The 27,958-nt window shown below is 40.1% G+C and overlaps 1 protein-coding gene across 1 annotated transcript; it reads right to left on the reverse strand.

Moving 5' to 3' along the window:
* Positions 1–3,616: 3,616 nt before the first annotated feature.
* Positions 3,617–26,660, reverse strand: TMPRSS5 (transmembrane serine protease 5). Its single transcript, XM_075189626.1, has 11 exons — positions 26,605–26,660; positions 25,989–26,102; positions 23,042–23,085; positions 22,476–22,638; positions 19,583–19,758; positions 17,895–17,993; positions 10,687–10,829; positions 7,889–8,041; positions 6,038–6,169; positions 4,502–4,570; positions 3,617–3,730 (listed from the first exon to the last, which is right to left on the reverse strand). Exons 1-11 carry the CDS (start codon positions 26,658–26,660, stop codon positions 3,617–3,619), a joined length of 1,263 nt encoding a protein of 420 aa, XP_075045727.1.
* Positions 26,661–27,958: the final 1,298 nt, after the last annotated feature.

The following is a 27,958-nucleotide window of genomic DNA, read 5'->3' on the forward strand; positions in this document are numbered from 1 at the left end:
TAGTTTAAAACAGGAAATGAGAGACTCAAGGTGCCTGATTTAGAGTTTCACGGAAGTGTATTTGAACAACCTAAAGATGCATCTCGGTGTAAAATTGAGGCAGAGCATGCACTTGTATTTAGAGTTGCATGTATTTTGCACTTCCAAGCCATTCTGTTTGGAGAGGCTGTAGAGTGCAGTAATGGCATGCGGATGCAAGTTAAGCATTGCTGAGATATAGCAACAGATTCAGACTTGGGGGGGGGGGGGGGGAATTCAAGAGAATACTGCCGCATTAATATGGTAAATTTAACTCGAATTTCTGAGCCACGAGCAAAAAGCTGGCGTTGAAATTACCATATTCACTGTAATTATGCACACTATTACCATAATGTCGGTTATAGTGTGCGTAATTAAGGGGGGAATTCAATTGGCCGCTTTACTGTAAAAGGTAACACGGCCAATTGAATTCCTCCCTTAATGTAGCTTTGAGTGATTACAATGAAGGGACTGCAGGTGGCGCTGTTCCTAAATGTGTTATTGTGTTGTCACTTTGTATTATAGTAATGTACTCTGTTGTACATAGAATATTCTAGTTTATTTTCTTGTTGATGCTGCGTGCAAGACATGTTCTGTCTGTAAGCTGAACTCACACTAGATTCTTTGAAAACCAGACTCAGAGATGAAGTTCATGTTTTAGGTGTAAGAAAATTGGAATTTTTTAAAAAAAACTGCTCAATATGGAAAGTGGAACAGCAGAAACTAATTTTGAAAAGGTCCAAGCAGAGAGTTAAAACTATATACTCAGATATATGCACAAACAAGTGGAGAGGAACTTTTAAAAGTGACAGTAAATCATCTCATAGATGGAATGTAGATTCAGGAGCACCGAGGCACATGACAAGTGACAGAGATTTCTTCACTGAACTTGATATGAATCATAAATAAGAAATCTATCCCGCAGATGGTATCAATATCACTGCGGGAGGTATAGGACACAGTGTGCTCATTTGCTCCAATGCAGTAATTTACCTATACCAGTAAAAGATGTATTATATGTTCCCGGATTAGAAGACGGGCTATTGTCTGTAAGGTGCATAGCGGCTAAAGGACTTACTGTCAAATTGTAAGATAACGTGCACTTTTCAGAATGGAAGAAAAGTATTAGCCACAACCAAAGCAAAAGAACACATGTATCACCTGACACTGTGACACAACAGGTGAGATTAAGTGGACGCGACACATTGACTGTATACATGTGTGGCACAGGTGACTAGGACACAGACACCTAGACAGCATTAAAGAACTACAAAAGAGACCTAACAAAGGATCTCATAGTATCAGACAGTTCAACAACCATGACGTGTGAATGCTGTATAAAAGCAAAAGCCACAAGAATAACAATCCAAAAACAAAGTGAGAGCAGAGCTTTGAGTCCACTGATCTCATACACAGCGACGCATGTGGCCCTAAGAAAGTGCGCACACCAGGAGGTAACAGATATATAGTGACTTTTACTAATGATTATTCCAGATACACAGGTGCTTACCTGATACAAAGCAAAGGAGCAGTACTGGACAATTTACAGGATTATGTAACAATGGCTAGAAATAAATTGCAAAGAAATCCACTTGCATTTCAGAGCAACAATGGTGTTGAATTCACATGACAGAAAATAGAACACTTCCTAAGACCACTTAGCATAGAGCACCACAAGACAGTACCCTACACACCAGAACAAAATGGGGTAGGCGAAAGGAAGAACAGAACCCTGACTGAAATGATCAGATGTATGTTAACAGATTCAGGACGATCTGAAAAATATTGAGGCGAAGCCAGAATAACAACCACTTATTTACAGAACAGACTATTCTCCAGAACAGTGGAGAAAACTCTGTATGAACGATGGTATTGCAAGAAACCTAGGATAAAACATATTAGAGTTTTTCGGGTGTAAAGCATTTGTCTACATTGTTACAGAAAGCCACAGCAAACTGCAGAACTCGGCAGTAGGAGGGATTCTTTTTCGGTACAGTGAATGTTTCAAAGGATACAGAATCTTAAATCCAAAAACATAAAATGTGGCTATAAGCAATAGATTGATATTTGTTGAGAAACTGAGAAATGAAGTGATGATCCCAGCAGATCTGGATAAAGAAAAGAGCACTAACTCCAAAGGCACAAGAAATGTATCTACTGAACAAGAGATTGAAATCAGATACCAAAGATGAAGAGACACAAGAGTGCACGGCAGATGAAGTAAGGCACTCAACCAGAGAAAACAAAGGGAAATCACCTGTGCGCCTCTCAAAATGACAGGCATTTTGGAGGCCCGCCCCCCATCACGCCCACCTCCCCCGCAGGCTCCCGGATACCAACATTTCAAAGTTGGTAAGTATGGGCTTGCTTTATTTATTTTTTGAATTTCTGCTTTTTAACACTATATGGTTTTTTTATTCTGCAAAATGCATCTTTTAGTAATTCCTTTCCCCTCCTTATCATGCTTCCCCGGCCTCTTTGTAGTTAGCATGCCAGCAGCAGTCTGAGAAGGACCATCATAAATTTGAATTGAATTAATGCCATTTATGTAACATAGTTTGCAAAGTTCATAAAAAAAAAAACCATTCAATGTTACCTATTTTAATGCTAATATGAATAAACCAAATGTATTTAGGTGCAACAAAACATGATGATGATTACATGTTTTTTTTTAAACTGTTACTCAAACTGGTTAGCTAAATTGCATCTAAAGTTTTTACGAAAATTCTCGAACTCTAATAAAAAAAACCCAGCAAAATTTTAACAATATGAATAGGGTCAACCATAGCCAAGCTTAAATGGATGTAAAGCTCATCTGGGGGAATTCAGTTGCTGATGATGTGCCACTGGAAATCACTTCGATGTCCAGCTGTGCAAATTGCCGGCCAATATGGTACCAAATATCTGCTTATTTTCTCTGGGGATGCAAGGGAAAATGAGTGGAGATATGAGTAAATTTCTGCTGCTGTGTGTCTCTGTGGACTGTTACAGAGACACATCGCAGGACCTCACGCCAAATTGAATTCCCCTTTCTAATAAGTACAGCAAACTTTGAACACAGTAATGTCCCTGTTCGCTATTTTAAAAAGTAAAAATATCATAAAATGTAGCCATGCAGGCTCAAACAGGCAACGTTCTATATTCATTTCAACATTCCGATTGCAAACAGCGAACCTAGAATGTAAGCCCCAAATTTCAAGTTGCAATATCTTATTGGTGTATATTGAAGGTTTGTCACACATTGCACCAGCTAAACCTGCATTATAGACTCTTTTCAACTGTTTCTCTCTGCATTCACTTGCTGGGCTGAATTGATCATGCACACACCTGGTCTCCTCAATACTTCCTGCATTCTCTTGATTGGTTAATTGCCTGTCAGCTCTGTCTATTTAAAGCACCTGCTTCTCTAACAAGTTGCCATATCTTTAGATCTCTCCTCCTGGTTAGACGTGTCCCAGTACTGGCTCCTGTATCCCTGCTTATCTACTTGTGTTCCTGATTCAACGGCGCTAACCCAGCTCCACAGGATTCTTCCAGCAATGGCTGCTGCAGAGACTCTTATCTATCTGTATTCCTGATTCTGGGCGCTATGAAGCCCTCAGGATTTCATCAGTAGTCTTTGCTTCTGAACTTCTTTTCCTGCTCCACCGGTTTCTCTGTTCTCCAGCTCTCCCTCAGGTTTTCGCCCGTTACCCTCTGAGAGGACCGCAACCTGCGGTTAGCAAGCCGCCAAGTTTATGCACCATTGCGGGAGCCTCCCTCTCAGTTAGACTCCGCACCTTAACGGGGGTAGTATCAAACCGGGCAAACACTTTGGGCTTCCCAATACCTTCTGATTGTGACAAGGTTATACTATAAATTTTTCAAGAATCTCTAACAAACACATTTCGAGGGACATTTTAATTCTACAAGAATGTGTGTAGAACAGCAGGTGTTGCCAATAGCAACCACTGAGATTCTAATTGTAATTTTTCTAGTACAGGTTAGATAATGAAAGAAAACATCTGATTGGTCGTTGGTGAGCAGCACCACCTTTTCTACACAGACACCAGTATAACAGCTGTTAGCAGTATACCCCTTTCAGTTAAAAACTTGTGAAACATGACAAGTGTAGGCATGATAAAAGAGTAAGCACTGTTCACCAATGCAACATTTCAATATAAGTATTCTCTTGTCAGAAATACATCCTATCTGGCGACTGGTATTGTCATGTTGTTATTGCAAATGTTTTTTTATGTAAATGAATCAGAGCTGACATTGTACAATGGATTCTCATCGCATGTTTAAGCCCCATGTGCCACATAAGCAATAGCCCCATGCAGCTGGACACACATCCATCACTTGTCACCCTATCTGTCAGTGACAGCCTAAAACTCCAGTGTAAGGGCCATTAATCATGCTGATTGATTCCTGGTCATATAATCTAAGCATACAGCTGTAGTACCTGTGGGAAATTCCAGACAGACACTTATAGAGTTCTTACCTGAAAATGATCATCCCACCTACCATTCGTACTGACTCCTTGGCATCGCTTCTCACACATCGCTTTGGGCTAGGGGAGAAACCACAACAATTACTGGTGTGCAGTAATACAGAGTAGAAGGAAGAAGATTCCCCATGGTAATGGGCAGAAGTAGAGACCCTACACTTTACTCGACACCTGGATTTTGGTCTGAGTCTGGGCCTGGGCGCAGGGCAACAGATATTCAAGACAGGGAAGTATCCTACCCAAATATGTTACTCACCAATGTCCCGGTGAGGGCCCCATCAAGATTAAGATGAAACCATGATATTCACCAGGGAGTCACTGTCTCCTATTGATGGTCGTCCACTACTTCCAGGATTGGTGTCTAGGAAAAATGGTGACACACAACTGCCCACCCACAAAGCTATGTATCGGGCTAGTATATACCACCCACTCTAGTGCTGGCTACATACAACAATACAACAGCAGAACCCTGGGCCCAACAACATTCTACATGACCAGTATGCTATGCAACATTAACTCCTAGCACTAGATGTAGTATACTACCCTTTCTACAACCCCATGATTCCAATACACCGATCCACAGAATACAGACAACAAGTTACAATATCTGATACCAAAAGCCTACCTTTAATGGGGCCTGACTTCTGGATCCCGTAAGGGGAAGCACCTCAAAGGCCTACCTTTAATGGGGTCCTGACGATTGAGGGCAAGGGCACAATGCAGATATATTGACAGGTGTATAAATGACCACCACAAAATGGCCACCAGAGATTAAATGGGGACAGACCAGGAACGGTGTCACAATTACAGGGCTACCTCCTAACTGTTGCCAGGTTTCGTGCCAAGTTTGTTTCCAAAGGCCTAGTGCTGAATTGACTTTGTCCCCACAGGCTACTCCTGTATGATGTGCCCACAGGCCTCTAAACCTGATACTGGTTCTAAACCTGGCTAAGCTGTGGCCCAACTAAATGAAGGCCCTGGCAAAATACACCCGACACACTTGGGGCCTTGTGCCTATTAATGCTCCATAGGCCTAGTGATCAATTTTGTGCCCGACATAGGTGGTGGTGGAGCAGAGTATGGGAACAATAGATACCTGCTCTGCCCAGGAAACCAACCCTCTACATGCCGTCTTCCAATCTCTCCAGCCGACGGCACCTCTTTTCCTGTTCACTGCTTCTCTTGATTGAAGAAACTCTGTTTTCTTCAATGTACATCGGCTTTCTTCTGTTGATTGCAGAGGGCTCTTCTGGCGTCTCTCTTCTGTCCTCTTCACGCTTCTGCTCTTTTTTTCTGTCTTCTCTTATTCTTCTGTCGACATCTTCTTTCTTCAGCTCCCTGTTCTGGTCTTATCAGACCAGTGCAGAGGGCAGGACTAAACGAAGCAACAAACTGATTGGCACCAAATTCAAATGGCCGGATGTGAGCCCTGATTGGCTTACCATCCTGGCCACTGTCTGGCTGATAGCAAATTGTTCCCGACTTTCTGTCACCAATGCCGGGGGATGCTGTGGGTAATAAAGCACTTACCTGTGCTGGATCGCTGTTTGGGTAAGTACTATCCTCTGCACTCTCTTCACAGGCTCCACATCTGGGGGGCACCATCCTACACAGCTTTAACCCTATATGTTGTGTGCAATATGCAGCAGCAAGAAGAGAATGCTAAGAAATATACATGTGTTAGAAAGCTCAAAAAATCTGAGATACAAGGATGTTGAGAGCCTTACTAAATGATCTGTCCTTTGTCAGGTTCAAGGGAAAAATGATTCTCGAATTTGTATTTCTGCGACAGTGCTGATAGCTGCTCTCTACAATCATAAGATGTATTTCACTAATAAAAAGTAAAATCTCCATAGAGGATACAGCTGTCAAAATTAGTTAAATAAGATTTATTATGTAACTTCAATGAGAATAGAGCAAAAAAACAGTAATTACTACAACAATCAGTTATTCTAATTACATGAAAATCAACCACACAAATCTTTTTTCATAAATGAACATAAAAGGTAATCACTTTTTTCATTTACTATATTAAAAAAATTAAAAAATGTCAGAAAAACTCAAAACCATGACAACAGATGACCTATGTTCTGGTTTAGTAGAGATCTTCCAGTTGCTCAGAGTAACTGTCTAACCTGTATGCTTAAAGGCCCAACAGCTTATGCTTCCAGGGAATAGATGCCTAAATAATAATCTTAGTGTTATATACTGTACATCATTCCTAAAACCTTGGCAGTCACTACTAGCTTAAGAGGATTTAGTTATCTAACTGCCAGCATTTGAAACATTTGTATATAGGGAAAGTTAGATGGAAATTCAGGACTGGTTATATAAAACTATTCTGTGTTTGAATACTACCAGCAGTATCAGACTGGGGTATGAAGGGCTCATTGGGGAAAGCCAAGGTCCACAAAATAGTGTGCCACCAGGGGCATGGCCAGCATTCCAAGGGCGTGGCAAGTGCTTAACGAGTCTGCCCTCCAAGCACCTCCCTCTCCCTCCACTGTACCCATGTATGCCATACACACCAGTGTTAAGTTAGGCTCAGTTGTCTAGGTCCAAAGTGTGATGAAGGAAGAGGTCAGAAAGAGTTCTGGTGTGAGAGGGCCCACCAGGTATTTCACAAGGTGCCAGTCTAGCAATTACTATAGTGATATTATATTAAGAGACTATCGGTGATGGTTTTAATCTTACAATTTTATTTTTTAAAAAAAAATCGGTTTCTATACATTTTAGCCACAAGTTATTTTAACATTCTTCCAACTATTGTCCCTTTATTGTTAATTGTACCACACTGCAGTGTTTTATTAAAATAATAATAATAAATTTAGGCTCCAATAAAGGTATAAATCCAATGAGTGCACCTGAATTTTATTTAATAACGAGGTTAAATAAAGTTTTATTTATTTATTTTTGTTAACTGTCATTGAACACCATGCAGAGAAACCAGTGATACACTGGTTTAAATGTTTTATGATGTAGACATAGGCTTTCGATATTTATGACTAAGTGATTGCACTGTATTGCATTATTGCTCCATGTAGTTCACTAGATTGCAACTCACTATATTTCATAAGGAAATATATAAATATGAATATATTAGATATGTCTATGGAATGTCACGCATATAGATGTTTCACAACAATAACATGTTCAATGAACTTCCCATTATTCCTAGTGGACAATATTCTGCATAATGGTTGGAGAGAGTCCAGGTGGATGAAAAGTGGATGAGATTTGAAGACCGTTATACATGCATCCATTAGTCCTGCTGATGTTCTTGTATATCATCTAGTCGTCCTGCAATAGAGAAAGGGCTTTATTCCAATAAGTCCAACAATAGAATATCTACTGGCCATTTAGCCAGGAATTGATAGTTACCTCAATGATGCCATGGATCCAGTCCAAGAAAGATGCAATCTTTGTGTATACACCAGGGCGATTGGGCTCAGCACATCCCATTCCCCAGCTCACCACCCCAACTAAGCGCCAGGTGTAATCAGTCTGACATACCAATGGACCACCACTGTCACCCTGCAACAACAAGGTCAGAGAAGGTGAGGTTTTACTGAGGGGTAAAGTGTTTTCTTACATTAACTGAATGAATATATTGTGCATTTCATTAGACATTGATGGCTGGTTGGGTGTTATGAGGTCAAACAATGTTGAATCATTATATGAGGGTTAAAGGAGTTCTCACGGATTTCATTCTTTCCTTGTTTTTATTGCTTTTCACATCTACATTCCTAGGGGTAAATGTATTAAAGTGCGGATTTTGCAAGTTGACAATATTCGGTGACTTTGCGGAGGGTGATTTAAATGGCTTTTAAGACAAAATATTTACCCCCTAAAGTTCTCCAGCAAGTCATATGTGGAATATGTTGCTGGTTAATGTAGCCTTATGCATTTACATAGTCACAGAACGTCTAAGTGACTTCTAATATCCATAGAATTTACTGCAGGGAGTGCATATCCCATATGTAAATGCAGTTTTAATTAACTTTGCCCTTCCTCAAAATAGTAACTTGAATCCAATGTTGCAGATTTTTGCCTTATAATCTTTTAACAGTTTTCTCCTCAAAAATCTATGGTATGTGTTTCAGGATGTAGGAAGATGTAGGTAGGAACTGTTCTTTAAAAATAATGGGTCTTTATGAGCTAAATGTTTTTTTGAAGGCGCTCAGTCAAGTCACTAGAGGTCGACCAACTGGTTCACATACATATAATAATCAAGGGAAGTGTCATGAGCCGTGGTGGTGCCTCAAGCCGCGTGACTCTCCGTGCCCACAGGACGCGTCCCGGCTGTCTCCATGACGAACGGGACGTCTCTTCCTGTTTTCGGCCGACCGTTGCCTAGACCGTTGCCTAGTCACTTCCTGTTTTCAGCCGACCGTTGCCTAGGCAATGATCGGGACGTTCTGGTCTGTAGCTCCGCATCCCATCATTGAGGGCAGCCAGACGTGTGTGCAACTAGTTAGGGGTTTAATTATTAATTAGTCTGCCCCTGAGGCTGATTGCCCCAACCTGGATTTCTCTGTGCCCCATTGGTCAGTCTCTGTATTTAAGGCAGGGAGGGCTTAGCCTTCGTTCCGGTTATAGCGTCCTGTTTCCAGTTAGCTGACCTGCTCCTGTGCTGTATTGGTGAAAGTCTTTTGGATTGACTTCTGAGTATGACCTCTGCCTGTCTCCTGGATCTTGGTACCTGCTTGTTGCCCTGACCCTCTGCCTGTTATCTGGACCTGAATCATCGCTTGTTTCCCTGACCTTCTGCCTGTTACCTGGATTTGAATCACCACTTGTTGCCCTGACCTTCTGCCTGTTACCTGGACTTGAATCATCGCTTGTGGTTCTGAGTGTAAGACCTGGGGGCATCCGACTACCTGTGAGCGTAACCAGTCTCTACGGGAAAGGCAGCTGCTATAGGTGAAGACCTCTTTCACTAGTTCTACAAGTTTATGACGCACTGGTGGCCATAACAGGAAGCTTAATTTTTATGTGAAGTTCACCACTGATCTCACAACTTTGGGGCTATTTTGTCAGGCCAATAAGACCATGAAGACCGTAACATGTGTGATGATGAAATACTCTTAGAAAAGTACTATTGCCATCTGTATAGTTGTGAATATTTTGTTCTCTATTTTACTTGTCCCTATCATATTGTGTTAACCATCTCCTTAGGAGATGAACCTATATGGGTTTTTTTTTTACAATACATTAACATTTGCCTAATTAGTTCTTTTTACCTAATTTTTTAATCATCTATTTGATAGCAGTAATTTTAGATAACGTCTTTGAAGTGGAACAGTTTTAGGTTTGGCACAGAGGACGATATAGATTTAAAAAGCATGATTCAAGAAGTTAAATATTGCTGAAGGCTCATTGCTATTGTCAGATAATACTTCATTCATTAGTGTGGCTGCTATATTACACAAAGCTGTGGCCATCTATTCGCATTATTTAATTTATATTTCCATATGAACTACAGCAATAAATAAGATTCCGATTGACTTTTAAAGTGGAACAACAGATGTTTGGATTTAATTATACTTATATGGTAAATTTGATTTTCACATTCAATAATAGCACTGTCCAAACACTATTCTCTCTTGGGGATATGACACATCATTACATTATTATATTGTGTACAAATAGGTTAATGCAACTTTAGTATTTGCTGCTAACACTGTCAAGCCACATCTCTACTCTATCCCTTCGCTATTATGGGGCTTAAGTATACACACTTGTTAATCATGACATGCTCCTGGCATATATGCTATTAATGTACAGCTGGATGCGTTTGAGTTTGACTGATCATATGCATGTAAATGTGATTTTTCATGTGCGTGTCTTTTCCTGCTTACTACATTCGATGTGCAAATGTGTCTTTCTCTACATGACCACTAATATGTACTCCTCAACATATCTCTAACAATATTCATGTTTTATGAAATACTTATAAGAAACCAGTTTTTAAAGATGAACAATCCGTCGTTATTGTTGTTTAATGTTGTGTCTATGAATATCCAATAAAATATATAGTATGGGATAATTGTATTTTGCTCAGTGAACCTTGTTTCTTTACATATTTACATTTATTACTGTTGTAGACATAAAAGTTGTCATGAAGGAATAGAGCATTTAGTTCTCAAAGGTTTTTGAATGTGCCTGTAATCCCATACCTGGCAAGCATCCACCTTTCCATCGAGGTATCCAGCGCAGAGCATTCTGGGAGTGATGTCACCATTATATATACAGGAACTGTTGCATTTCTTAGTGCTAATTAGGGGAACCATGGCTTCCTTCAGACTACGGGGCATGTGTGCTAAAGTCATGGAAGAAATACACATTATCATTATAATCCATTTATATTTTCTTAAAAGACCTGTAAACTTGTAACTAGAGATGGTCACTGACCCCCGTGTTTTGGTTTTGTATTCGGTTTTGGATCTGGATTACCGTTGTGTTTTGGTTTTGGTTTTGCAAAACCGCCATTGCGTGTTTTGGTTTTGGTTTTGTTTGGTTTTGTTTTGCTATTTTGTTGGAAAATCAATGTTTTTGGGCCTAAAATAGCCCAATTTAGTGCTCCACCTGTTTCATAGATAAGTAATCTAATTGTAAAGTTAATAAATTATCAAAAAAACTGTTTAATTCCTGGTAGGTAGGCCTTCATTTATTCTACACACAAAACAGATTGTCTTCCTCTCCATCTATGCATATTGGCAATGCAGCCATTATCTTTGGATGTATATTACACCCTACACTTATAGTTAAATATGTAAAGAAATGGAAAAAGGCAGTTTGCTTTCTGTGTCTATAGGCCCCCCTCCACTTGTTGAAAAAAACAAAAAATTCAGCCGTTATAGACTGTACAATATTAATTGAAATGGACAAAGCCAGTTTGGTTTCTGGCTCTCTAGGCCCCCCTCCACTTGTCGAAAATACAAAAAAAATTCAGCCGTTATAGACTGTACAATATTAATTGAATTGGACAAAGCCAGTTTGGTTTCTGGCTCTCTAGGCCCCCCTCCACTTGTCGAAAATACAAAAAAATTCAGCCGTTATAGACTGTACAATATTAATTGAAATGGACAAAGCCAGTTTGGTTTCTGGCTCTCTAGGCCCCCCTCCACTTGTCGAAAATACAAAAAAATTCAGCCGTTATAGACTGTACAATATTAAGAGAAATGGACAAAGCCAGTTTGGGGTCACTCTGTTTATGACACTCTACCCTTAAGGAGAAATTGCCCAAACAGCAGCCTTTCAAGACGTGGCATTTCCATATCACGTAACAAGTCCCTTTCCTCTTTGGGGGTAGATTGCACCCTACACTTATATAGAAAGTTTTAAAAAGATGTTATCGTCATCATCTTCAGCTTCATCCTCACCCTCATCAGTGTGTACATCATAATCACAGACTATCAATTCATCGCCGCTTGAATCCGCCATTAGAGAACAGTCAGTGCTTGGATGTCTTGGATGGTGAAGGCCTTCCTAGTGGAAGATGTAGTTCATTTTTATAAACATCATTTTCTCCACATTTTTGGGAAGTAACCTTCTACGGCGATCACTGACTAAGTTCCCTGCTGTGCTGAACACTCGTTCAGAGTACACACTGGAGGGTGGGCAGCTTAAGTATTGCAAAGCAAGTTTGTACATGGGTTTCCAAATGGCCTGCTTTTCTTCCCAGTAAGGAAAAGGACTGTCTGACATTTCCATATCAACTTCCTCTTGAAAGTAATCCTCCACCATCCTTTGCATGTTTATACTCATATTGGATGGAGTTATGGGCAAAGTGACACATTTTTTTGAAAAATCCTTCAAACCAGCCCAGATGTTAAATTGTTCTGGTCTGCCCCCTGCGTCTTCCCTGCTTCTTTTTGGGAAATTAAATTTTTTACGAGCAGCAGCAGCTTGAGAAAGTGAAGGAGGACACGTCGTCAAGCCGAGGCCCAGTTCAGCGGCCAACTTGCTGAGCAATAGCTCCTTGCAAAAGTTCACATCTCGCTCATTTACAAATAAAGACTCAATGTAGGTCTTAAACCTTGGATAAAGCACAGTGGCCAAAACGTACTGATCAGAGTTCAAGATTTTAATAACTCGTCGATCAAGTACTTAATTCGCTTCACAATGATCCTCAAGGCCAACATACTTTGCTGAATTGCTTGCTTTCAGCTCCTCCTTCATTTTCTCAAGCTGCTTTTCCAATAGTCTAATTAAAGGAATGACTTGGCTCAAACTAGCAGAGTCTGCACTCACCTCACACGTCACAACTTCAAATGGTTTCAGCACCTTGCACAGCAATGAAAGGATTCCCCACTGTGCAAGAGTGAAATACATCCCCCCTCCTTTACCAATGTCATGGCTTGTGCAATATGCTTGGATGGCTTTGTGCTGTTCCTCCATCCTCTGAAGCATGTACAGGGTGGAATTCCACCTAGTTACCACCTGTTGCTTAAGTTGGTGGCAGGGCAAGTTAAACTGCTCTTGGAGCTGCTGTAATCTCCTACATGCTGTGGGTGAATGCCTGAAATGGCCTGAAATTTTACGGGCCACCGAAAGCATCTCCTGCACCTCACGGTTTTTTCGTAGGAAGCTCTGCACCACCAAGTTGATGGTGTGAGCAAAACAGGGAATGTGTTGTAAATCACCCAGCTGTAATGCTCGCACTATATTGTTGGCGTTATCAGAAATTACATACCGTGGGGAGAGTCCAAGTGGTATAAGCCATGCATCAATCACATCTTTTAGTTTGCGTAACAAATTGTCAGCTGTATGCCTGTTAGTGAAGCCGGTGATACAAAGAATGGCCTGTGTGTGACAAATGTTACGTAGTGGTGTACATGCTGCTGCTGTTCCTGCTGGTGAAGGTGAATGACCAACCCAGTGGGCTGTCATAGTCATATAGTCTTTGGTTTGGCCACTTCCACTTGTCCACGTATCTGTGGTTAAGTGGACAGTGGGCAGAATGGCATTTTTCTGCGCAATCTCTACATTTTTACACACTTTTTAGTATAGTTGTGGAATTGCTTTACGGGAGAAATGGTGTCGAGATGGAATTCTGTAGCGCGGACACAAAGCCTCAATTAATTGTTAAAAACCAGCTGCGTTTATTGTGGAGATTGGACGCAGATCTAACACTAACATTGCAGCCATGGCGTCGGTGATTCGCTTGGCGACTGGGTGACTGCTGTCATATTTGCTTCCCCTAGCAAATGATTGTTTCACAGTTAATTGCTGAAATGTAGGACTGCTCATTATCTTGACCTGCCTCTGGACTGATGATTCAACCCCAGCAGCAGCAGCAGTGGGACTAATGCTTTCTTCAGAGGAATCAATAATAGTGCAGGAGTCATCCAACTTTAATAAGTGGGATGCTAACTCCGAGCGCTACTGAGGATATTGATGAGGATGGTGTGGTGGGTGTATTTTGTAGCCGTCGGGATGTCGGTGAGCGGAGGGTCTTAGCTGATGATGGAGTGCTTGTAATTTTTTGGGAAGAACTTTCAGCTTTTCCCAACACTTTGCCATGAACTCTCGTTAAATGGCGTAACATAGACGAGGTTCCAAGATGGTTAAGGTCCCTCCCTCGACTGACTGTGGCTTGACATACACTACAAATGGCTATACAATTGTTGTCTGGATTTGGGTAGAAATAATTCCACACATAAGAAGTGGATTTTTTTGTTTTATGCTCAGGCATGACCATGGCCTTTTTCTTGTCACCTGCCAGAACTGCTGCCACTGGTGCAGGACTTACACAAACAACCTCATCCTCATCAACATACTCATTAGCGCCCTCGTCGCCTACACAAATCTCCCCCTCATCCTCTTCTAATTCCAAAGTGGCATCCTCAATTTGTGTATCACCGGCTACACTCGGGCTATTAAGGCACACATCAGCAGAATGCTCACGATTAGACATCCCACTGTTGGATGGACTCTCCACAGGGATTGGTGTCATTTGTGAATCAGAGCAAACATTATCCCCTAATGCCTCACTGTTATCTTGCAGCTCGGCTTTGACGCGTAACAGTAGTTGTGCACCAATTGTAGGCTCTGTAACTTTTTGGGATCTGCCACTAATAGGCAAAGGTGAAGGCCTCATTCTCTCTTTGCCACTGCGTGTGTAGAATGGCATGTTGGCAATTTTTTTTTTATCGGCACTTAACTTTTGCTCAGTAACACTTCTTTTTCGCTTCAACACAGTAAAATTTTTTGTGGTTTTTGTTTTTTGGACTGATTTCGAAACACTGTGTAGTTTGACATCGCCTTGCCCAGATGACGTACTGGGAACACTAACATCAGGACTGGTGACAGAACCTGGTTGCTCATTCTGATCATATGTGGACTGCTTTGAATCCATTCTGAGGCCAAAGCACTTGTAGTGCTAAAAAATTTTTGGTAAGATACTGCTGACAGATAGTAATTTTGACAGCCAGAAATATTTATGCACAATTATGGGGGACACCCCAAAAGCACTTTGAGTGCCAAATATTGAAAAAAAACAACAAAACTCCTCTATCCTCCTCTCTTCTCTAGCGATTTTTGTTAGCACAATTGGATTCAGAATATTCTATTCTCTGTCCCTGCTCTAATCAGCCTGTGACTACACCCTGCTCTCTCCCTCTGTCAAATGGCGATGGATTGCTGTGGAGGCGTGTATTTATAATCTTCAAGTATCGTGAGAACCGAGCCCCGAGATCCGACGACGTCACGATGACCTTCGGCCTCGATTTGGATTCCGAACGGGCGGGAGAGTACCGAGCCGCTCGGATACTCAAAGTTCGGGTGGGTTCGGTTCTCAGGGAACCGAGCCCGCCCATCTCTACTTGTAACACACGTACATATTTAATGGTTCAAATAGGCAAAGAACAGGGAAAAAACATCTCTATAATTTGATTGTCCATTTCTTTTAAGTAGCTGGTAACAGAAAAGCTGCAGCAATTTCCTGCTCTGTATTACAAATGTTATCTGCATGTCTTGTTTCATTGAAAGAGCACACAATATTTTAAGGAAACTCTTACACATACTGTATACATTTGTAGTGTTACAAATAGCTGCCTCATACAGAAATGGTTATATTTTAGCAGTAGATAAGAAGCTCTAAATAGACCAGCATCAATCACTGGCTGGTTGAGTACCATAAAATATGTTCTGTGCAGCTGGAATAGCTAGTCAATCATTCCTAATTCTTTCATAAAAAGTTATAGCTCTTTTCACTCACTCTCCCCTACAGTTAGAAGTGTTTGTCTTCACCTAGGGTATCATCGTCCCTTCGTTTGAAACCATTCAGCAACTATTCCACAGCAAGTAATTCAGTTATCACTGTTCTGATAATAGGCAGCCATGGCTATTATATGCTGTATGTTCATCAAATCTATAAGAGTATATAATTATGGGTGGTTTTAGCATACGGCATTGAAGCATCAGCTCTCCAAATAGTGGTATATTTAACACTGTGACTAAAACTGCTCTAAGTATAGAAATAGCTATAGGCATTAAGAAGGCCTCATACCCTCTGGGCTTAAATTTGTTCACTGTCCTAGCATATTTACAGCTAGTACAACACATGTAACTGTGCCTAAAAACGGAAACCATACCCACACCCGTTGTTACTCACTATCGGGAGTGTTGAGGCAGTATTGCATTTGCTCCCACAGTGCTATGCCCATTCCCAGGGTTAGATCTAGGCTTTAATTTTTTGAGGGGGGGGGGGTTGTGAATTAGCATAGCTATACTCCTCCTTCACTCTGATTGGTGGGCCCCTCCTTCACTTTGATTGGACCTGGTGACTGAGAGACAAGAAGAGGATGCTACCTGGCTTCTCTAATTGTGTTTAAAAGATAATCGGAGTGACTGTTCAGAATCCTCTGACGGCCTCTCGGCAGTTGGGCTGAAGTGTATAGTGTGCTGCTAGAGGGACAATTGCCTCGATCACCCCCCTTAGGATAGGTTTGCTTAACAGTGGTGCCAGCCCTGATAGCAGCCACAGTTTTTATGGGGGTCTGTACTTGCATTTTTTTTAACTCGAAACAAACACTAGTATATACAAATCCTAATGCAGTTTCTAGGTTTACATCACGCTTTGTTAACCACACCATTGATACATTTTGTTCTGTCCATGGTCTTTCTGTGAGTTATTAAAAATGGTTTAACGATAGCGTTAATCACAGTGATCAATAAATCAATGGATTAGGTATTTTGACCACTGCTGGTGTTTTTAGCAACCCATGACTATGTGGGTACCTGAAAGAAATTTTCCATCTAGATTCCCAGGTATTATCATAACTTAAATATATTACATTTTAAATAATCTAGTTAGCTGAGTAAAATCGGGTTGTTTACTGTAAACTTCCATAAATGTCTTTGAGTTACACAAATACTATGTCTTCACTTCTGCTCAATTTCAGATACATTTATAATGTTACAAGCAGCTTTCATGTAAAGCAATTTGTGTTAGGTTTACAACTTAGTGTAGGCTTACCCAATGCCCCTGGTTTGAATGGTTTGTCCAGTTTGGGACATGTCAACAGAAATGTCCCCATGGGATCTTTCATTCCTTATTTACAGCCCTATACAACTAACATGGCCAACAAAAGAGGCTTTGACCGCATGAACCAATAGGATGCAGCACAGTTACTCACCCACCAGCAACATGGTCAGCCCAAGCTTTTACTAAGACTGTATAAGAGAATCAATGCAATTACACCATGAGCAGATAAACAATACAGAAAAACTGCACCGGGCCGGGCTGTAGATGAGAAAGAGCCCATATCCAGTATAACTAGGCTGTTGTGTGGTTATGCCGCTTTATAAATAAAGTAGGATTGTGATTGTGAATGAGAGCGAACAAAATGTACATGAAGAGGAATGGAAGGTAGATGTTATCCTGCCTGATCCTGATTATATTCTTTCATTTTTGTGTTTAAATTTGATATATTTTGAAATATTTGCAGTATTTAAGTATATAAAAATAAATGCAAAATTACTATGTAGCACCTAAAGTACTTATAAATAGGGGTTTGCGACTTCAGTTATCAATGACCACTAAAAGTTCAAGGGAAATTGGTAATTGGGATACCGATCACATCTGCATTAGTTCAAGCAATTATAGTTGTCAGTAATGGGTCTTACTCAACAAATTTATAAATAATAAAAAAGACAGAAGAAGGTCAGTAGCTGCACTTGTAGCTCTAAGATGATCTGCCAATTGTTAAGCTCAAATCACACATTCTGCATGCAGACCACAACATCTTCACAAACTGATTTTGCCCATCCAAGGGCTGGCCATGTCCCCTACAGCAGCGTGCACTAATTATCCCCGGATGGCATTAATAATTCTGGCAACCTTGACTTAGTACTTCTACTATTTATTGGCGTTACTTACTGTTGTCTGGCTGAGTATGGCCCCAGCCTGAGATCCAACATTCAGAGCCTGCAGGGAGATCCTGATCGTATTGTGGTAAACACACTGGACGTATGCTATCTGTGTGAAATCATATCATTACATTACAATCATCATTCACCAAAGCAGTAAGAAACATGAGAAATTACATATATAGATAAAGGAAAGTAAATGTTACTTGTTGCCAGAAAGAAAAACACAGGGATAGGCAGACACTCTTAATGCAGAACAACGTCATATCTGTTACGAGCCGCGGCGGTACTCACAGCCGCCGCGGCTCGCTCCTAGCGCCCTCTAGTGTCCCGGCCGTCACTTTGACGTAATTTCCGGATCCTGCCCGGACGTTGCCAAGGCAACGGTCGGACACCTCTTGTGTAGCGCCGTGTCCCGGCAATGTAGGAAGCCGGGCGCGTGCGCGCAAACAGTTGCAGCCTGTGGTCTGATTAATGTAATTATTACTGGCCTGAGTGAAATTCAGGGATGAACCCTGATTGATTGGTTGATCTAGATATTTAAGGCAGTGAGGACTGAGTGTCACTGCGGGTTCTAGCTTTGCTGTCCCAGTCTTGCTGACCTGCTCCTGTTTCCTTGTTCCTGTCCTGTGGGTATTTTGTTGGATCTCCCGTGTATAACCCCCTGCTTGGAATTGGATTCTGCCTGTTTTCTCGTGACCCTGACCCTTCTGGTCTGTACCTCAGACCCTGCAACCTTGCCTGTGAATCTGACCACTGGCGTGTTAACTGACTACCCTGCTTGCCTGTGACCCTTGACCTTGGCTATCGTTTTAACAACCCGCTGCTTTCTACCAGTCTCCTGGCCTGCCGCTGTGGTCCTGCATTACCAACCCACACTACATCTGGAGCTAAGCCCTGGGGGCATCTGAGTACCGGTGAGCGCATCAAGCTCTAAGGGAAAGGCGGCTGCTAAAGGTGAAACCTCCGTCATCTAGTTCTGTGGGCTGGTGATCAGGCCAGCAGCCTAACAATATCATAGTTGTTTACTGTCCCAGAATGTCCGGGAGACTCCATAATTTCTGGGAGTCTTCACGGACTCCTAGGAGAGCAGGGCAACCTCCTGGATCCTGTCCAGTTTGATAAGTTAAATGGAGGGGGCAGGACTTAGTGATGTGATTCATGTGTCATTGTGGCCCAGCCAACTGCTGTTATAGGCCAAAAATGGCAATGACAGTTTAGGGGACGGGACTAATGAGGCAATTCTCCAAGCCCCGCCCCCACACACCACCTGCCCCTCGGACCTCTCGGTAAACAAATTGCCAAAGTTGGAAGTATGCATAATATTCATTATAAAAACTATAAGTAACCACATTCAAAAAGCATATACAAAAGCCACATAGCATTAGTGGCTGGTCTGACAGTTCAGTCTCACCTGCTGCTAAGGTAGTGGTGAACTGTTGGCATTCCAACCTGCTCTCATAACTAGAAACAGAAAGTACAATCCAGAACAGGCTCCCTGAATTTCATGGTTATCAGCACTAAGGTGCCATTTATAGCGAGGGACTATACAGTGTTATACCATGCCGCCAATACTCCTACTGACATGATTGTAAAACTGCCAAAATTCCATTCACTTACATTCCCATTACATTTTTCATACTGTCACTTCTATATGTCCACTTTGATCACTGATCCAATACGTAGTAGAAAGCTAACCTGAATAATTTAAGGGCTTCTCCAGTTTCATCAGTGCAATGTCATAGTCATGAGTTCTGTCATCATACTTCTGGTGATAAATGATTTTCTCCACTGCAGATGCCTTCTGTCTCATTGGAGAGTGACTAACAATGCCTGAAAGGACAGACCAGCTGGACAGTTGAGGAGACCTGTAACTAAAAACAGATTAATCATCAATATTCATAAGATTTGTATTATCTAAGCAAATATGATGGTATATGCATTGTTATTATAAACATTTATTTATTAAGTGGTAACATATTCTGTGGTGCTGTACAATGAAATAACTTTATTCATTCACATTTATCTCTACAGTACTGGAGCTTACAATTTGATGCCCTTACCACGGTTACAAAAACACCAATCAGAAATTACAAATTCCCCACAAATGGCATCCTGATTGCAATTAATCCCCAGACCTAGCAGTGTGAGACAGCTATGCTAATTGCTGTTCCGCATGTATGCACATGTAATATATTTTTGGAGAATCTTGCATTTGTTCACTGAGTAAAGTGTGATTTTTACTCTTATAGCTGAGTTTGAAAAAAATATTTTTATAACATTTTATTTAATTTTGTAGCAGCTAAAATTTTACTTTATCCCTTATATCTGAACAGAAAGGAAGAAAGCTGAAATACAGAAAATACTGTAATAGGAAGAAGCAGTCATGGTCAGAGCTCTCAATCTCAGAAAAGTCACAGTGTTCGATCAAATGAAAATGTTGTTTTTACAAAAGAAAGGCAATAACGGTTATATACAGTGGCCAAACTTCTTGGTTTTAAGGTGTGTGACAACTTGGTTTAAGCAGCTTATTGCATTTTATATTCATCTACTGCTCATTCATTATATACTCAGTATATTAGCCAGTCAGCAGCACAGATCATTTCAGTATGTGTGAGCTGATCTTGTGATCTCTCCTCTCATGTCATTATGAGAATGAGCACATGGGCTACATGTACCAGGGGCAGTGTCATTATGTGAGGAGAGGAACCGTGACAAGCAGGAAGCCACAGACTGAGAGTTAGGTAATGGAAGGAGCAAAGTCCCCTAAAAGCACCAAGGCTTGATGGGAGCCTTTTATCAGATACCTTTATATGATACAAAGGTTGTATATCTAACTTGCAGGGGTTGATGCTCTTTCATTTGGGTATACAGGTGTATTTAAAGAAAAATCCACTGTGTAGTTAGAATTTTGGAAATTACTTACCCACCTCTTTTATTTTCCCAGGTACCATCATTTTTGTGTTGAAATTGGGCCTCCACAAAGGAAGACCATTTTTGCAGAGCTTGTTATAGATGACCTTAAAGTATCCACCTCCCATCTATCTACTCCAGACTAGAGATGTTCACTGACCCCCATGTTCTGGTTTTGGTTTTGGTTTTGGATCTGGATTAAGTTCGTGTTTTGGTTTTGGCTTTGGTTGTGGCAAAACCGCCCTTGCGTGTTTTGTTTTTGGATCCCTATTTTTTGCCCCTATATTTATTATTAACCTCAATAACACTAATTTCAAGTCATTGACAGTCAATTTGGACCGTCTCACAGATCACAATATTATTTTCATACACTTTCAAACAATGACTGCAGCGACCTGGCTGGATGCTAAGCGACAGAGCAATGACTCAAACACACGGCAGTTCCTAACACATCTAGGAAACATTGCCATACAGCAGTGTCAGTAAAGAAAAGTGGTGCAAGATGGAATTGTCCTTGGATCATTAACTCAGTTATGGTTCATTTGATCGCTCCACCTGTTCCTTGGATAACTTTGGTAATTCTGCATCTAATACATGGTGCTTTTATCAAATCAAGACCAATCCAGGGTGCCAGACAATGCACTAAAAAGAGCCATTGTAATTCACAGCAAAAAGCAAGTTCATCACTGAACTTCGAATCAGCCCCAATTCACAAAAAATTATATAATACTCATACTTCGGGAAATTTTCCCTTTAGGATGAAGGTGTTACACTACATTTTTAGAGATATTGCAAATGTGTAGCATATGTTAATAAAAATTTTTTTAACATAACATTTACACTACAATAAGCTTACCTTAGATTGTGAGATGCCATATGAGCAGTCACGCATACACAACCATAAACATTTTGTCTGTATATGTATGTATGTGTATAATATACAGTTCCACCCCTCCCCTTAGATTGTACGCTCCTCTGAGCAGGGCCATCTCTCCTCCTGTTTCCATCACTTCTAACTCTGCTCTCCAGCTACTTAGCCCTCCTCCTCAAGGGTCCTCCACCCCACGTCCACTCTCGCTCCCCCCTCCCCCCTGGGGGTCTCCTTGTCTTCTGCGCCCTCCTTCTTGGGCCCCGTCGTTTGCGGATCCTCCCTCCCCCTTCCCCGCCCTCTCTAGCTGCGCATTGAGCTTACTGAGTTGCTGTGTTTACTGTACTGTGCTGTCTCCCATTGTATTGTAATTTTGTTTGTCTCTGTACGGCGCTGCGGACGCCTTGTGGCGCCTTATAAATAAATATTAATAATAATAATAATAATAATAATAATCAGCTGAAAACTGATTGCTCTATACCAAAGATCCAATCATCAAAGCACACACATGAACATTCTAAGAGCACAAGGCTATGGTTGCTACATTTGGATTGACTTTAAGTCTAAGAGGAAGATGTTCTATAAGGCTACATATATGTGCATTTTTTCAATATAAACTAGCATCTGCCACAATTTTCCATGGTACATGGAACAAATTCTGTTTACACATATGGCAAGAACTGGTATTGCAATGTCCTTTAATTAATTATATTGACAGAACTCACTTATTCTTTAAATATAAATAGATTGTCAATGAAGCACTGATCATGATCATTTGAACTTGACAGCAAGAAGTTTATCAAGACCTACTTGTGTACACAGTGTGCAGCTGTTATGATCCATTGATGTGCCACGATGGAGCCACCACAGACGTGCCTATTGTTAAGGGACAAGCTGACTTGCCATGGCCAACGACCCAAGGCAACATCACTTCCCCCAATGATTCTGGAAGATTTGGAGCGAGATCCACATTCTACAGAGATCAGATCAGGTTTGTAATTAGGCTTAAGAAGGTTCAAGCAAAAGCAGCATTTTTCCAGGGAGAAACATTAACATGTTGTCCGCACCCCTTCTAAGGTTTCCTCATGGGGGTCAGGCAAAAATCATGTATCCCTGGATGAGGTTTTGGAAGGTCAAGCCTTGTGGCCATGGGGATCTCAAGACCTTTGAGTCAGTTATTTCTCTTTGGAGGAGGATCTCAATTTGTTTAAACCAGAGTATTTGAGCACACGTATCCCAAGTTTTTAAGAAAAACAATTTATTTCTTTTTTAAATTGAGCTAATTAAATTTATAAAAAAAAAGTTGTTAGAAAAACAATTAAAAAAAATAAACATTCCAAGAGGACATAAACATAGAAATGTGTTTTAAGACTCACCTGAGCACTTCAGCGCAACAATGCGTCCAGAAAGACACCCTTGTCTGCGAGGTAAAATGTGGAAATATTAAACGGCCACTGTTATTGAGATAATAGAAAATCATCAAGAAGCACTGCAAGAGGAAGTTACAGACCCTAAAGGGAAATCATTTTCACCTATAGAATGAAAACTAACCTATAGTAGAAACATAGAAACATTTAGCACCTGGACGAAAAACACGAGGGAAAAAGAATTACAAAGAAAAAAGTCATCTACTGTACAATTTCTATTTGTAAGTAATGCTAAACATTAACTATATTTTTGCCTTTTTTTGATGGAAATAGTTTCCTAAATGTTAACTTTAATTTCAGAATGTAAAACAGAAGAATGGATGTTACTCAGCGCTTCACTATCAATTACTGCTAGTAGATTCCTAAATCAATTACACACTAGTTGATGTAATCAAGCAAATTAAACATGTATTGGGAACCTATACCATGGCTATTTATCTCTCAAACATAAATAAAATAATACTCAGAAATAATACTTATAGTCAGTGGTAGGTTAAATGGGTGTTCTTCATAACTTCTCAATGCTTGAAAACATAAAAAAGAAGAGAAGCAAAAACAAATAATAGTGCAACCCTGTATAATTATAAGTGTACTCCAATAATTTGCAATGTAATGTAAATACATAAACGTAAAGAAGTTTATTTATATTGTGTGCAAATTATTGTAGTACACCTATATATGTACAGTGTTGCACTATTATTTGTTTTTGTTTTTCTTCTTTGTTATGTTTTCAACATTGAGGAAATACAAAGAACACCAATTTCACCTATCACTGAATATAAGTATTTTTTCTTAAGTATTATTTTATTTGTGTTTGACAGATAACTAGCGCTGGATAGGTTCCTAATATATTTGCTTAATTTAAGAATGCTTTTTATGGTTATCTGTTTTATGATGGACATCCCAAGCTGTCATGGTTTATTTTGAAACCTATAATACAAGGAATATTGAACCATTTACTAGTCCTCACCCTTTGACATTACTTAAAGAGATATGTATATAATGTCAATATATTCAGTGCTGTCCTAAAATGTCAATTATAGACTTCAATTTGCATTTTTCTGTGTCCTTTAACTTAATTCCAGACAGACAGTTTGGTGCCCACAGTACAGAATACATCCCATGTACATATATGGTCTTTCTGACTTCATTAAAATTGGTTATATAGTCGCTGACTTATCTTTGTTAGTTATCTAGAGAATTTCTACATTGCTATTCTATAGTTATTGGACAGGCCAAAACATTTGCACGACCCCTCACACAGTTAGTTTTCAGAATTCTCCACAGAATATGAAGTGAAAGCTGTTTAATTTGACAGCACTAATAGAATATTTATACTCTACAGAATATGGTTCGGAAATCTATATGAACTTATTATGATTCCAAAGGAGACAGCCCCAGGCAGTAACTGTCATTGGCATTGAGACACTGTAGATGCATTAGCTTTCCAATGTTGTTCACGTTATCACTAATGTGGGGAAATAGAGAAATAACTTTTTAAGTCGATTAATAAGGTGCAGTGGGTATGCATTTTACAGAGGAAGGAAAATACTAGAACAAGAGGGCATGGAGTAAAACTAGAGGATAGCAGATTTAGGGCAAAATTGAAGTAGAATGTGTTTCCTGAATTAAGTGTAGATGGAATAGTCTTCCAACAGAGGTAGTAGAGGCTAAAATGCTAAAGGAATTTAAACATGCATGTGATAAAAATGGGCAGTCTATTGGGCCGTGTGGTTCTTTTAGTTAAATGTGTCTCTATGTTCTACATAGACACAATTGATGGCAGACACTTCTACAGAAAACAACATATACAAATTCTAAATAATAATAATAATAGATATCAGGATTGTAATATTTGTATTTGTGATTTTGTCATCTTTGTACTAAAATGAGCCTATTTTATTCACTTATTCACATTTTTTCTCACATTATGGGAAAACTGTTTCTTGCCAATTGGATTACACCCTGGATGAACAATTTAAATGTAGTGCAATGGTGAACAGTTGATAGTAGATACACACGGAAACTGGTTTCACTATGATCTAATTAATAATATGCTTTAGTGGACCCAGAACTGCAGTAGTACAGCTGCCGAATCCGCAATGGTGTACAGCACCGGAGCAGCAGAGGTGCACACAGCAGATGATCAGGTAACACACTGAAATTAGGTTCAGTGTCCACTCCAAATGAGAAGTGAGTGGCTATAGTTGATGCAGCATTTAGGATTGCCCATAGGTCATACAGGAATAGTGCTCACAATATCACAAATGCTCAGATGAGTGGCAACCAGGAAACTGAATCAAAAACGTCAACAGTGGTCAAAACTAAGGCAGCCCATACCCAAGAACACAGGAAACAGGTACGCTAGACACTCGTCGGGAAGACTCATTAATTTGGCAAAGTATCCTTGCACTGACAAGTTCTTATAGCCACATTTATGCACCCTGGCATTCAACTTGTTTAATAAAGGTTTTGAAAATGCTTTGGTCAGGTTAGAAAATGTTCATGTTTTTTACTTGTGGGTGCATATACACCTTTACATTTTAATAAGTATGTTTAATATGCTTGTTTAAAAGTATATCAATGTTTTAAATTTCCTTTTGAATCTGCACTACTATTATTTTACTATTATTCTACTATTATTCTACTCTATCATTCTTCATATTAGCTTCATATTAGCTTCTACTGTATCAAATGTTCTAGCAAGTTGTACAGTGCAGTGGATAATGTAAGCCTGCAACAATAATAAAAGTATTACGAGTCTGAATATTACCATCTATATATGTTTGGAACTACTGGTGTAAGTATTAATATTATTTATTTCAATTTTTAAAGTTACATTTACTCATTTTCTCATTTTGCATGTGGATCCATATTTGTATAATTGATGACATACCTGGTTTTCCAAACATGTTCAGGTGCAGTTGTTTGGCCAAGTGGGATTTGAACAAACTCTTGACTGTGATTTAACTTGATATTTGTCAAATTCACAGCCTTGTGGTGCATCAACCTTTAAAACATAATCATAGTGAAAACTGGTGAATTAGATTATACTTTGGCACTAGTTTAACTTCAATAGTATTTTTTATTAGTTTTCAAAATTTAGGGGGTACAAAAAATAAAGAAGGAAGGAAAGGAAGGACAAAAAAAAAGAAGGGTAGGGCGGCTACATAGTGGGGAGGAACACATCAAACAATACAATATCTGTAATACACTCAATGTGAATAGTCAGGAACCTTATAAGCTACTTGTTCAAAAAAAGTCATCCTACGCTCTATCCCCAGTCTGTACATGGAGAGTGCAGAGGATCTATGTCTTTTTTTGTTTATACAATGTAAGTCCCATCGCTTTTGTACCCCATTCTTTACATTACTTAATTCCAACTTGTGTCAGGTGAGTCCCAGGTCTCCCATGGCTGCTAGTGCTTGGAAAAGACTTGCCTTTAAAAGCTGTGTGCAGGTAAGCCTTAAGCCCAGATAAATAGCATAGCATTTAATCATGTTAGGACTGACCAGAATGGGAATATAGTTTGATTGGGCTGAAGGCGCTCCTTCACCTTCTGTAACATACTCGTGCCAACTAAACCATCTCACTAATAGAAATGATGGGGCAGTAGAATATGGCATGACCACTGTCTACATTTCAAAGTTATATTGTACTTTGGCCGCTACCTTTTTTATTGAGGGGGAAAGTGGGGATTTCCAGCTATAGAAGTTCTTGCGGAAATCAAAATACAGCTAAACACATATTTCGCGTGAAGTGGAGGAAAAGTGATGTAATAATGCAACTTCAGGGGCAGGAGTAAGAATCTGGGCAGTAACTTTATTAGCTAGCTTAAAAAATTGCACCCAGAATGATTGTATGAGAGTACAATTCCAGAATACATGTAGTACGTCTTCTGGAATACCACATTGTCTGCAACAGAATTTCAACTGAGCAGGCCACATTCTATGCAGTCTGGTCGGGGTGAGGTACACCTTGTTAATTTGTTTTAACATCATTTCTGTATGGTTCATACATTTAGACATTCAAAATAAGTTAACAAAAATAGTTCCCCATTGTTTGCTAGTAAGGTCAATGTGAAGGTCAGATTCTCATTGCATCTGTTTTTTAGTCTTAGTTTCTAACGGGGATGGAAGAAGGTAGCGATGCCAAGAGGTAATGCCGGCTTTATTAATTCCTTTTGTCAACTTCATGTGTATCAGGGTCGGGGAAGAGGTCACACCCAGGCCTTGTCTGGGGAGGGCTGTAAGTATTTATAAATTTCTCGGGCGGGGAGGTAAAACTTTTCCCGTATTTGCGTAAAAGAGAGTAGACTCTGTCCCTCAAGTAAATCAGAGAGTGAAGTGGCCCCATTCATTGTCCAAAGATAAAGGTTTAAGTCATATAAGCTTGGCAAAAGCTGCTAATGAGCTATTTTCAGTAGGGACCATAAGGTCAGGGTTGGCCTCCAACAATCTGTCCCACACTGCTAGGGAGTCTCTGGTTGTTCATGGTAGATGAACAGGCAATGGGCACTAGGCTTTAGGAACCCAGATCAAATCTGTCAGTGGGAAATGTAGATTAAGTGCTTTTTCCAGGTAGACCCATGGTTTCTGGTAAGTAGGTAGGGACCAATCTCGAAGTTGGGAAAGTAAACAAGCATTGTGTTATTTACGTAAATAACTTGTGTGAGATATTCTTAATAGTGATACCTGGAAACAGTGAGGATCTAATAGTTGTCGCAAGGGGTTCTATTGCTAGAATAAAGATGAGTGGCGACAGGGGGCAGCCCTGTCTTGTACCACTTGTAATTAAAAATCTATCAGACAAGAAGCGTTGCTAAACACCTTAGCTGATGGATTAGAGTATAGAGCAGTCTCTGGA

This window comes from Mixophyes fleayi, chromosome 11 (genome assembly GCF_038048845.1).
Source record: "Mixophyes fleayi isolate aMixFle1 chromosome 11, aMixFle1.hap1, whole genome shotgun sequence".
In the NCBI taxonomy this organism is placed as follows: Eukaryota; Metazoa; Chordata; class Amphibia; order Anura; family Limnodynastidae; genus Mixophyes; species Mixophyes fleayi.